General features: G+C 65.7%; 1 protein-coding gene across 1 annotated transcript; it reads left to right on the top strand.

Moving 5' to 3' along the window:
• The first annotated feature begins 67 nt into the window (after positions 1 to 67).
• On the top strand, positions 68 to 11,817 carry CHLRE_08g371000v5 (uncharacterized protein). The gene is made up of 20 exons (XM_043065031.1): positions 68 to 388; positions 882 to 1,191; positions 1,387 to 1,454; positions 1,810 to 1,917; positions 2,159 to 2,362; positions 2,614 to 3,082; positions 3,424 to 3,638; positions 4,031 to 4,077; positions 4,552 to 4,618; positions 4,953 to 5,055; positions 5,335 to 5,468; positions 5,777 to 5,851; positions 6,287 to 6,328; positions 6,779 to 6,889; positions 7,196 to 7,264; positions 8,289 to 8,576; positions 9,031 to 9,775; positions 10,146 to 10,626; positions 10,907 to 11,035; positions 11,204 to 11,817. The coding sequence occupies exons 1-20, from the start codon at positions 299 to 301 to the stop codon at positions 11,409 to 11,411; spliced, it is 3,963 nt and encodes a 1,320-aa protein (XP_042922032.1). The 5' UTR covers positions 68 to 298; the 3' UTR covers positions 11,412 to 11,817.
• Positions 11,818 to 11,878: the final 61 nt, after the last annotated feature.

The following is an 11,878-nucleotide window of genomic DNA, read 5'->3' as shown; positions in this document are numbered from 1 at the left end:
CGTTAGAAGCCGACAAGCAGGTTTGCCCCAATTGCCGGGCCCATTTCGACAGAGTCCATCGCGCTAAACCCGGCTACTGCTGAATCAAGAACAAGTGTATAAATCGCATCTCCACTACGCTGCCAACGGATTATAGAGACACTATTGAACACCGAACTTCTTCGTTTCTCTGTGGTTCGGCTTTGAACATGATTGCATATTCTCAGTAGGCTGACATGAATGAAATGCATCAATTAGAAGTAGGTCAAAGGTCCTAGCCAGCGCGCGGCCATTCCGCTTCGGCTCGTAACCAAGGGAAATGGGCCCAGCGCTAACAGAGGACGGTGTGCCGGTGCACCTTCAGCGGAACATTGACGCGACCCTCGCGGGGCGCCGGAATGTGACACGGGTGAGCATGCCGCCACACATGCACTAGGGTTGCGACTGCGTGTTATGAGAGCGGCAACGATAGCGTGTCAGGGCCAGGGCAGGGGCAGGGGCACGGGCAGGTCCAGTACCAAGTCTAGGGACAGGCTCAGGGTCAGGGCCAAAGGCAGGTGCTGGGGCAGGGGCAGGGGCAGGGGCAGGGGCAGGCAGGCCGGGGCTGCCGGTGCGTGCCGTACGTGGGTGCAGCGAGTACGTCGGTGGTCGCCAGCACGCCCAGGCGGGGATGAGCACCCAGAGTGGGAGAGGCCACGGGCGGGGAGGCCACGGGCGGGGAGCGGGGAGCCGGCAGGCGCCACCAGCACGTGCCGTCAGCCCCGCACAGCCCCTCAGTCCGGCCCTGACGCCCGTCCCGCGCACAAACCCCTGCACGGTTGGACGCCTTCCTCCCCCCGCCCCCCAAACACACGCACACACGCAACCCTCCCCCACCAATCATATCTCGCCACCCCTTGCAGCCGCCACCTCCCAAGGCGCCAAGCAACCTCCCCATTCCCGTGCTCCCCCTCGATCCCGACCCCGACGCCGCCGGCGACGACGCCGCCAGCCTCGGTTACGGATCCTACCTCTCCAACTCGTACGGCAGCCCTACGGCATCGTACGGCAATGGCGGCGCCGCCTCGACGGTTGGCGGCCGGTCGGTTGCAGATCTGTTGGAGCAGCCGTTGGCGGCGCCGGATGTGTACGGCGCGGCCCGGGCGGTTGGGCTGCGGTGGGCGCGGCAGCAGGAGCGGGAGTGGTACCGGGAGCAGGAGCGGCTGAGGCCAGGTGCGTGTGTGTGCTGGGAAAGCAAAAGGGGTCAGGCAGGGTTTTGTGCGGCAGGACGGGTATGCGGAGGTTACTGCTTGGCGACTGAATGGCGTCACCTGTTCACACCTGCCGAATGCTGACTAACCCCATGCCCACAACCCAAACCCACACACCCCTCCATTCCGGGGAAACCCGCCCCTCCCTCCTGCACAGAGCGGGTGGCGGCGGAGACGGAGCGACTGCTTGAAGCCACTGTGGGCGCAGGCGGCCTGGCACCTGCGGTGAGGTCGGATGGGCGAGTGCGCGCGGGGCGAATAGGCATGGGGCTTGTCGTTTCCATGTAAACCTGAAACACAGGACCATAGGGCAGCCCACGAGGGCAGCCCATGGCCCAAGTTCCAGGGATGGCAGGAGTGTTTTGTTTGGAGCTTTGCACAGAAGATGGCGGCATTGGATGTGCGGCATCCGTAAAGTGGGACGTCCACCAACAACAGCGATGGCACGCTCACCATGAGGGTAACCAACCACCCCACATGCACCCTCCTCCCTCCCCACATCCCTCCACGCTCCCTCATCCCTCATCCCTCCCCTCCCCTCCCTCCCCTCCCCTCCCCTCCCCTCCCGTCCCCTGTCCAGCTGTGGCGCAAGCTGCCTGGCCGGCTGGAGGCCATTGCGGAGCGCAACGTGCTGCGGGCCGAGGCGGCGGAGCAGGCGGCACTCAGGCTGGAGGCGTGGGCGCCGCAGGTGTGCTGGTGTGTGTGTGCGTGTGTGTATGTGTGTGTGTGTGGGGGGGGGGGTAGATGGGTGGTTACTAGATAACACGTTGTGTTTATGAGAGCACAAACGAAAAGGGAACGGGGTGGGCGGGCGGGCTCAGAAGGCGTTGTGGAGTCTGGCAGCGACAAGCGCTGCCCTGGCCTGGCGTGACGTGCATTGACCTTGGCACGCCCCCATTCCGCACTGCGTTCCCTGGCGCCTCCCGCAGTCGGTCGCAAACAGCGCCACTGCAGCGGTGCGCGCAGCGCTGACGTCAGCACGGCGGGAAGCGGGCGCGCCGGGCGGCGGCGGCGGCGGCGGCGGCTCGAGTGTGGGCGGCGGTGGCGGCGGCGGCGGTTGGGGTGACGGCGCGAGTGTGGCGAGCGGCAGTACGGCGGCTGCGTACCGCAATGCGTCACCGCGGTACATGGAGGTGCGTACGGCAGGGCAGGGCAGGGAAGGGCGCTAGGGGGGCAGGGCCGTGTGAGGGGTTGGCGCGTCGGGCTGCTTGAGCCGAGTGGTGAGTGATGAGTGCGTGCGTGTTGAGGGTGACTGCGGTGCCAGTGGCTCGGGACAGGCTGTGGGTCGGGACCTTGCTTTTGCACACGTCTCGACTCTGCACACGCTGCAGTTTGTTACGCGCCTAAAACTGCCACGCTTTCGTAACGCGTAATCTTTACGCAGACCGAGGTGGAAAAGAACCGGGTTCGCAAGCAGCTGGGCCGACTCATGGCAAAACACGGAGCTAGCGGCGGCGGCGGCGGCGGCGGCGGCGGCGGCGGCTCGCCGCCGCTCTCACCCGAGCGCAAAAGCGGCGGCGGCGGCGGCGGCGGCGGCGCCACCACGACCACCTGGTCGGCCTTCGCCAGCGGCGGCGGCGCCGCCGCCGCGCCGCCGTCGCCTGGCCGGGCGGCGCCGCACAGCCCCATGCGGGCTCGCACCACCAGTGGCGGCGGCGGCGGCGGCGGCGGCAGTGACGGCGGCTCGCTTAGCTGCTCCCCTCGCCGTGGCGGCGGCGGCGGCGGCGCGGGTAGCTCGAGATCGGAGCGTGCAAAGGACGCAGCACGGCTGGAGGAGACGTTGGCGCTGGCGGGGCGGGTGGCGGCGTACCTGGCCATGGAGAGCCCCGCCAGCGCGCGGGTGGCGGCGTCGGGTGCGTGAGCGTCCAGCGCATGGGCTGGGAATGGGCGGCGGCAGGAATGCACGGCAGGAAGGATGCCGGCGGGCCGGCGTGGGTGCTTTGCCGAGGAGGGGCTTCGTGTGTGGGTGACGCGCGCTGTGCCTGTGACGCAGTGGCGATGTTCATGTCTTACGTGCCGGTGCGTGTGTGTATTTGTGCGTGTGTGTGCGTGTGTGCATGGGTGTACTTGTGTGCGTACGTGTGCGTTTCTGGGGCTCAAAAACAAACACACACACACACACGCACACGCACACACACACACACACACACACGCACACAGGGCCCATACAGTTCTGGTCCTGTTGCCCATGCAGGCGCCTCCGCAACCGGACGCACCTCCTCCGGCGGCTTGCACAGCATCCGTGGCGGCAGCGCCCGCGCCGGCGGCCGGCCCGGCGGCGGCAGCGCACGAGCTGGCGGCGGCGGTGGCGGCGGTGGGCTCAACGTGGCGGGGCGGCTTGCGGAGTGGGCGACGGCGGGGCGGCAGACTGCGGAGAGCAAGTACGGCGTGGAACTCCCGCCCGAGGAGGTGGGCGGGGGCGGGGGGCTGTGTAAGGACGCAAGTGCAAATGGGAAGGGTCGAAACCGCATGTGTGCGTGTGTGTGTCTGTCTATGTGACAGAAGCACGAAGGCGCACTGACTGGTTCATCGCATGTGCGCGCGTGTGTCTGTGCGTTGAAGAGCACCAGGAGGGTGCGTCCCAGGGTGGCACTTGGAGGGACAAAGTGCGCAGGCCACACACTTGACAAAGCCCTTGGCTGCAAGGCAGCACGTGCGATTGTCCTGTACGGTACTCCTGCCTGGCACCACTAGCGTGTCGCATCGTATTACGCCCGCCGCCACCGCCACCACACCCGCACACACACACCCGCACACACACACACACACACACACACACACACACACACACACACACACAGGCCGCACGGGCCGCCAAGCTGGTTGCACAGTACGAGGACGCGTGCAGGTGTGTGTGCGCGTGTGGTGTGACGTCCGTGCGTGCGTGCGTGCGCGTGTGTATGCCTGTCTCATGCCCCTGTCTGGCGTGTGTGTGCGTATGCCTCTGGCGCTGTCCCGCTTCCTTTCCTTGCTTGAGGCGGGCGCACACGAGTCTTGCCTGCCAGGGGACCGCTGCTGGTGCTGCTGGTGCCTCAGGGCCCCCCGGCCACGCCACGTGACCCGCCGTGCCGACGCCGCTCATTGCCCCTGCACCTGCTTTTGCCCCCCGCCCCTGCTTCCGCTCCTGCCCCTGCTTCTGCCTCTGCCTCCCTGCCCAACTTCCCCACTGCCCCACTGTCTTCGTCTGCAGTCTTCAGAGCATCCTGTACCGCTTTTCCAAACATCCTTGCAATCCCCCTCCCTTCACTTCCTGATTAATCATGAATGTAACCCCCCTGCCTCCCTGCCCCCCGCTGCCCCGCTGCTTCCCCCCCCCTCTCAGGCGGCACGGGCTTCATGTGGACGGCGGCGTCAGTGCCGCACTCACCCGGAGCTTCGGGACCGTGCAGGTGGGAGGGAGGGGGGGAGGGCGAGGGCGGGCGTGGGCGCGGGTGGAGGGTGTGGGCCGGGTGCGGTTGCGGGTGCTTGTGCGGTTGCGGGAGTGCTAGTGCGTTTGTGGTGTTGCAGGCTTTGCCGGTTTGTCAGCGATCCCCAACCCGGCCCCAACTTTGAAGTCTCCGTTCCATACCTATAATTGAACACCACAAACTACATCAACACGACCCCCCATCCACTATTCCACTACACCACACAAACGCACACACACACACACACACACACTCGCACACACACACACACACACACACACACACACACACCCATGCCGCCCACGCAACCACACAGGGTGTGTACGGGCACGCGCTGGAGCTGACGGCTCTGGCGCTCACCAGTCGTGAGGCGGCGGCGGCGCTGGCGGAGGTGCTGCCGCAGTGCGCGCACATCAATGGTGGGAGGAATTAAGGCCGGGGTGTGTGGGGTGGGGATGGAGGGAGGGGGGGTTGGAGGAGGTGACGGAGAGGGGGGCCCCGGGCTCGTGACCTGCATATGACTGGAGGTGCCTCAACCCGCCCCACCACACTCCACATCCCACCCCACCACACTCCGTACCACCCCCCCTACCTACCCACCCCACCTACCCACCCTACCCAACCAGACTCCCCACCACACTCCCCCACCCGCTCCGCCCCTCCCCTCTCCGCGCCCCCCCCCTCCCACACACCCCCAGCTCTGACGCTGGAGCGCTGTGTGTTGTCCGCTGACGCGGTGGGCTGCGTGCTGCCGGCGCTGTGGGCGCTGCCGCTGCGGCGACTGGCCACCCCCAACACCGACTTCCCGCCCGCGGCCTGGCCCACGCTGCAGGTGCGTGTGACTGGGTGACTGTGCATGACTTGCGTGGGTACTCGAGGCGCCAGCAATTGATTTCCCGTACCCGTGTCGTTTTCCGGGAGTTATGATCACCCGATGGGTACTAGTCAGTCCCCCCTGGTGGTGCTGCGGGGCTCAGCCCATTTACAAAGCTGGACAGAGCTGACACCGCCGTGTCAAATACGCGCCTCCCCCCTCGCACTCCCGCTTGCCTCCCCCCGTCCCCCTTTAGTGTGGACTGCAATTTACACACACACACACACACCCGTGCCCCTCGGACCCTGTCCTGCTGTGCCGCGCAGCGGGCACTGGGTCGTCCCACGGTGTGGCACTCGGAGGCGATGTGGTGGCAGTCCCTCACCACACTGGCGCTGGTGGTGAGAGCTTTTTTGGGGGGAAAGTGGGAGAGTGGGGGGGGGGGGAAGTGGGGGAAGTGGGAGAGTGGGAAGGAAGGGGGGTTAGGGAAGCCCGATTAACTAGGTCCCAGTGGGGGGAGAAAGGCGGCGGTGTGTGTGGCGGCAATGGTTGGTTGGTAGGGGCGGTAGGGGCGGTGGGAGCGGTGGTTGAGCTTGGGCTGGTGTTAACAACCCCGCCTCCGTGCCCCGCCTCCCTGGGCGGTCTTTTTGTTGATGATGGTGATGGTGCGCCCGTTTGGCTTGGGCATATGTACCGCATGACCACAACCTCACCCCTCAAACCCGCCAGCCTCACCCACACCCACACCACCCACACACCCACACCCACACCCACACACCCACACCCACACCCACACACCCACACATCCACACCCACACCCACACCCACACCCCCAGGGCAACGCCATGTCGGACCAGGGGCTGTGCTACCTGGTGGAGGTGGGTGGCAGTCAGACGGGCAGCGCGTGGATGGGCAGCAGCCGTGTGCATGTGTCTACTCCGTGTTTGTGCGTGTGTTCCGGTAGAGAGCATCTTCAAAGGACCACACACGCACACACGCACACACGCACACACACACACACACACACACACACACACACACACACACACCACACATTGGGCGGGCTTTCGTTTCGTTTTTTAACACACACACACACACACACACATATACACACACCCCGGCACCCCAACTAGATCCCCACACCACTGGCCTGCCAGTTTTTGCTCTTGCGCGTATGTGTGCGATGCATGTCATGCAGTGTGTAGTACTACGAAACACACGAGCACACACACTCTCCCTCCCTCTCTGCCCCCACCCCCGCACCCCCTCACCCCCCCCCACCCGCCCACCCCCTCGCTCTCTTCCTCTCGCCGCCCGCCCCCCTGCAGGTTCTTGAGGCCATGCCGCGTCTGGCCCGGCTGGACCTGCGGCAGTCGGGTCTCAGCGACCTCAGTGCGCCGCAGCTGGAGAGGCTGGTGGAGCGGGTGGGCAGCCTGGAGGTGAGGGGGGAGGAGGGGGGATTTGGGGGGGGAGGTGGGAGATGAGGGGGGGGTGGAGGGAGGTGGAGGTGGGGGGAGGGGTGGGAGGTGGGGGGAGGGGGGTGCGGAGGAAGGGAGGGGGGTTGAGAGGTGGGTGGGGTTGGAAGGTGGGTTGGGAGGTGGGTTGGGAGGAGGGTGGGATGTGGGAGGTGCAGAGGATGTGTGGGCAGGGGCTCTGGACCCGAAACCTGCCCACAGGGCTGGGTGCGGGGAGGGCATACACACGCGCACACACAAATCCCTCCACGGCCTCCTCCCACCTGGCAGGATCTGGATCTAGCCAACAATAACCTGGGGGTCAAGGCCGTGGGCGCTATGGCCCTGGCTCTGAAGAAGGTGACTGACTGGGTGTGCTGGCTGTGTGTGTGCGTGTGTGTGTGTGTGTGTGTGTGTGTGTGTGTGTGTGTGTGTGTGTGTGTGTGTGTGTGTGTGTGTGTGTGTGTGTGTGTGTGTGTGTGTGTGTGTGTGTGTGTGTGTGTGTGTGTGTGTGTGTGTTAAACAAAGAGAAAACGGAACAATTCCGCCATACACGCGCGCGCAGTTACCAACCATTACCGACGCCGGTTACCGAGCTCCGCGTTTGTCGATGTTGCCCCAGTTGTCACCTTGAGTATACTCACCCGCATATGTTGCCTGGAACCCCCTACCCGGGCGTTTGGCATTCAGCCTCGTCTCCGAGGTGCGCCCGCATGCGCTGCCATGCTCCGCGTCGGCGACGCGCTACAACGTTTACCGGGCACGCCTAATCCCCGGTGTCTCGTCCACGGTCCATAGCCAGTCTTACCTACAAGCGAGAGAGAAGTAAAGGCATAGGGCGGCAGCACAGAAGTGTCACGGGCATGCAAAATGGCAACGGTGAAGAGGGGCGGCGTGCAACAGGCATGCTACCGAGCGACCTAACACGCATCCCACTAACTATATGAACGCCCGGAAAAAAGGGGGGCGAGTCAGAGGCGACGAAGAGACAAATATCGCTAGGCTGCATGGGGTTCCGTGGCGGGCGGCGGTTATGGAGACGCTGATCGCGCACGATGAGGCATGGGGCCGGAACCCCATGTGCATGTGTGTGTGTGTGTGTGTGTGTGTGTGTGTGTGTGTGTGTGTGTGTGTGTGTGTGTGTGTGTGTGTGTGTGTGTGTGTGTGTGTGTGTGTGTGTGTGATTTGTAGCGAGGCCAGTGTGATGACTGTCAGATTACTGTAAGCTCGGTAGCGTCTTCAACATGTCTTGTCCTGTGCGTCCTCGTATGGTGGTCCTGCTTGTGGTGGTAATGGTGAGAACAACCCCCACCCCCAACCCCCAACCTCAACCCCCAACCCGAATGACGCCCACCCTCGACCTCCGCCCCCACCCCGCCTACAGGCCCCGCAGCTCTCCCGCCTGAGCCTGTCTTGGAACAGTGTGGGTGGCGGCGGCGTGGCAGCGCTGTTCTGGTCCGTGCTCAGCCTCAGCAGTAGCAGCGGCAGCAGCAGCAGTAGCGGCACCGGCGGCAGTAGCGGGCCAGGCAGTAGCTTCGGGCCTGGTGCTGCTGTGGGCCTAGGAGCAGCAGCGGCGGGAGGTGGAGGAGCGGGAGGAGGCGGAGGCGGAGGCGGCGGTCGGCGCTGTGGGCTGCGGTCTGTGGAGGTGGCGGGGTGTGACCTGGTGGCGACGGTGAGTGGGGCACATAGGCGCGGTCTACAGCGGGCGGTCTACAGCGGGCGGTCTACAGCGGGCGGTCTACAGCGGGCGGTCTACAGCGGGCGGGCGGGCGGCTGGGCGCGGTCTAGGCGGCGCGGTCTAGGCGGGCAAGCGGGCGGACGGGCGGGCGCGGAAATGGGTACTTTGGCTGGCTGGGCGCACATGACGGTACGGTACGGCATGCGGGTGACCGTGACGCCCACCTGCACCCTGTCATGCACCCGCACCTGCCTGCCGCCTGCGGCTCCACACCTCTCTCCTTGCCTGTGTGGAACCCCCACCTCCTCCACCTCGCCTAGCTAGCTCAGTTTGGTTTAGCTCGGGCTGGTACTGTACCTCCCCCCACCCACGCACACACGCACACACACACACACACACACACACACACACACACACACACACACACACACACACTCCCCGGCCCCAGGACCTATTCGCCATGGCCGCCTGCCTGCGCGCCCACCCCGCCACCCCCGTACGGCACATCAACCTGTCGTACAACAACCTGGCGGGCGTGGCGGGGCAGTGCCTGTTGAGGCACGTCAACAAACTCATGCAGCCGGGGTCAGCAGCAGCAGCAGCAGCCGCGGCGGCGGCCGCGGCGGCGGCGCCTGCGGCGGCGCCGTCGGCGCCGGTGACCGGGCGTGCGATGTCGCCGCTACGAAACGGCGGCGGCGGCGCCGCCGCCGCCAGTGCGGGTCTGGTGCCGATCCTGAAGATAAGCGCTGCCGGGCTTGGCTCGGCGGCGGCGGCGGGCGGGGCTGGCGTGGTGAGCCGCAAGCGGCTCACCATCAACCCCAACATCCACACCTCCTCTGGAACCGCTGCTGGCGGCGGAGGCGGCGGCGCTGACGGCGGCGGGCCAGCGTTGGCGGTGTCAGCATCCTCCCCCGACCGCGCCGCCGCCGCCGCCAGCAGCGGCGGCGGCTCCATCGCAGGCCGCAGCAGCAGCGCCGGCGCCAGCAGAAGCACCAGCAAGAGCCCGGGATCCGCCGGAAGACCGCGATCCGGATCCGGACCTGGATCTGGATCCAGAACTGGTTACGGCGGCATCCACCCGGATCGCGCCGTGCACGTGGTGACGACGGACTGTGTGGTGGTGCCGGTGCTGCCACCCGGCGGCCGGCCAGCAGTGCACCACGACGGCACCGCGCTCAAGCCGGCAGATGAGGGTGAGGGGGTGATGTGATGATGATGTGATGTGATGATGTGATGTGATGATGTGATGTGATGATGTGATGTGAGGGCTGCTGATGTGATGTGAGGGCTGGGATGAGAGTCCCTGGGCGGGCACGTGGGCGGGCGGGCAGGTGAGCTGACTCATGTCGTCTACCAGCGTGCATGTGCATATGGCGGCGGACGTGAGAGCATGGAAGAGTACTTGGGTGGGTGGGTGCGTGAATGATGGGCGGACTCCCCGCGCGCTCCCACACGCACACGTTGACGCTCACGCGTGCAATGCACACACCGCATTCCGTCTCTCCACTGCACGCTTCATTTTACCCTGACGAACACATGCCCACACAAAACACACGCGCACAGACTCGGATGACGCGGGGCGGCGGCTGCGGTACCGCCGGGACCAGCGGGACCCCGACCGAGACCGGGACCGGGAGCGCCGCGCCTCTTACCTGGGCGGCCCCGACGGCGCCGGCACTGGTGACGGTGCGGAGCAGCCAACCACAACAACCGCCGCCGCCGCCAGCGTCGGCGTCAGCGGTGGCGGGCCGCCGCCAGCAGTCGTCGGGCGCCTTCGGCTCCGTAAGGATGCGGCGGCGGCGGCGCCGCCGCCGCCGCCGCCGTCTGCACGGACTGCTGCGGCGGCGCGGCGCGCCGCCTTCGTGGCGGCGGTGACGGCCGCCGCCGGTGCGCACGCTTTCTACGAAATCAAGCTGGATCTTGGATCTGAGATTCCGGACCGGCAGGTGGCGGCGCTGCTGGTGGAGCATGAGATGGAGGGGCGGCGGCACGGCTACCTCAGCCTGCTGTACGGCTTCAAGTGGCAGGGCCGCGTGTACAAGAGGTGGGGAGGGACGGGCGGGGCGGTGGAAGGGAGGGGAGGTTGGGAAGGTAGGAGGGGCGGGTGCAGAGGCCGGCCCTGCTGGCTCCGTGTGTGTTTCGTGTATCATTTCCTTAGCTTATCATGAATGCAACCCCTGCTACAACCCACCTCCAGGTTTGGGCCTAACCTGTCCTAACCTGTACTTGGGAACGGTGAACTGGAACAAACCCCATCCAACCCTCCTCCTACACACTCTCTCACACACGCCACGCCCCCTCCCTCCTCCACCCCACCCTTTCAGGGACGGCGAGGAGGTGTCCCCCCTGGACCTGGTCTTCAGTGGGTGGAGCCACGCCCTGCCGCGGGCCGGAGCGCTGGAGCTGGTGGTGGCGGTGCTGCCACCCGCGCTGTGCCCCTGGCTGGCCAACAGGTGGGGTTAACTGAGGGACGTGCATGTGCATGTGTATGTGTGTGTTAGGGAGCGCAAGGGAAGGAAACACGACGTGGTGTCGTACTTGGACTATGCCCTCCCTCGCGAGGCACACCACCGGCTCTGCTGCACCGGCTCTCACAACACATGACCCCGCCAAATAAACAGGCACCTGCACTTCAACACAGCCCGGCTGGTGGAAGAGCGGCGAGCTGGCGGCGGCGGCGGTGGCGGCGGCGGCGAGGAGGAGGCTGGGCAGGTGGGGGGCGACCTGGCGGCGGCGGCGCTGGCCGTGGCGCGAAAGGCGGCGGCAGCCAAGGCGGCGGCGGCGGCGGCGGCGGCAGAGGCCGCGAAACGGGATGCGGAGGCTTACTAGTACGGCGCTAGGGCCGTGTCATGTGGGTCAGGCGTGTTACTCATGGGCGTTGGGAGGAGTCAGATAGTTTACGGTAGTTGGTGGCTGGGTGGTGAGGGCGGGAGCCATCCACGAGCATGTACAGCGGTGCCTGGTGGTGGCATTGGGTTTCGCTGCGATGTGGTGCATAGTGCATGTCCAGCATTGTTGAATGAATGGAGCTTCCAACTGTACCGTATGGTACCATCGTCGCATTGCCATGATACGTACTGTCACACATGTGGATTGTGGTGGGCAGGTGGCAGCTGCTTCCCTCCCCTGCCGCGCATGCGTTTATGAAGAATGCGCTTATCACAACCAGGGACAGGCTGACCAGCCTGCAGTGTGATGCTGGCAGCTGACTGTATTGCTGTAACTAATAACTCATGCGAGTCCGAGTGAGTGTCCGAACCAGCCATCCGCCGTGAAGCACCCAGCCAGCAGCTAAC

This window comes from Chlamydomonas reinhardtii, chromosome 8 (assembly GCF_000002595.2).
Source record: "Chlamydomonas reinhardtii strain CC-503 cw92 mt+ chromosome 8, whole genome shotgun sequence".
In the NCBI taxonomy this organism is placed as follows: Eukaryota; Viridiplantae; Chlorophyta; class Chlorophyceae; order Chlamydomonadales; family Chlamydomonadaceae; genus Chlamydomonas; species Chlamydomonas reinhardtii.
This window is presented reverse-complemented; position numbering and strand designations above follow the sequence as displayed.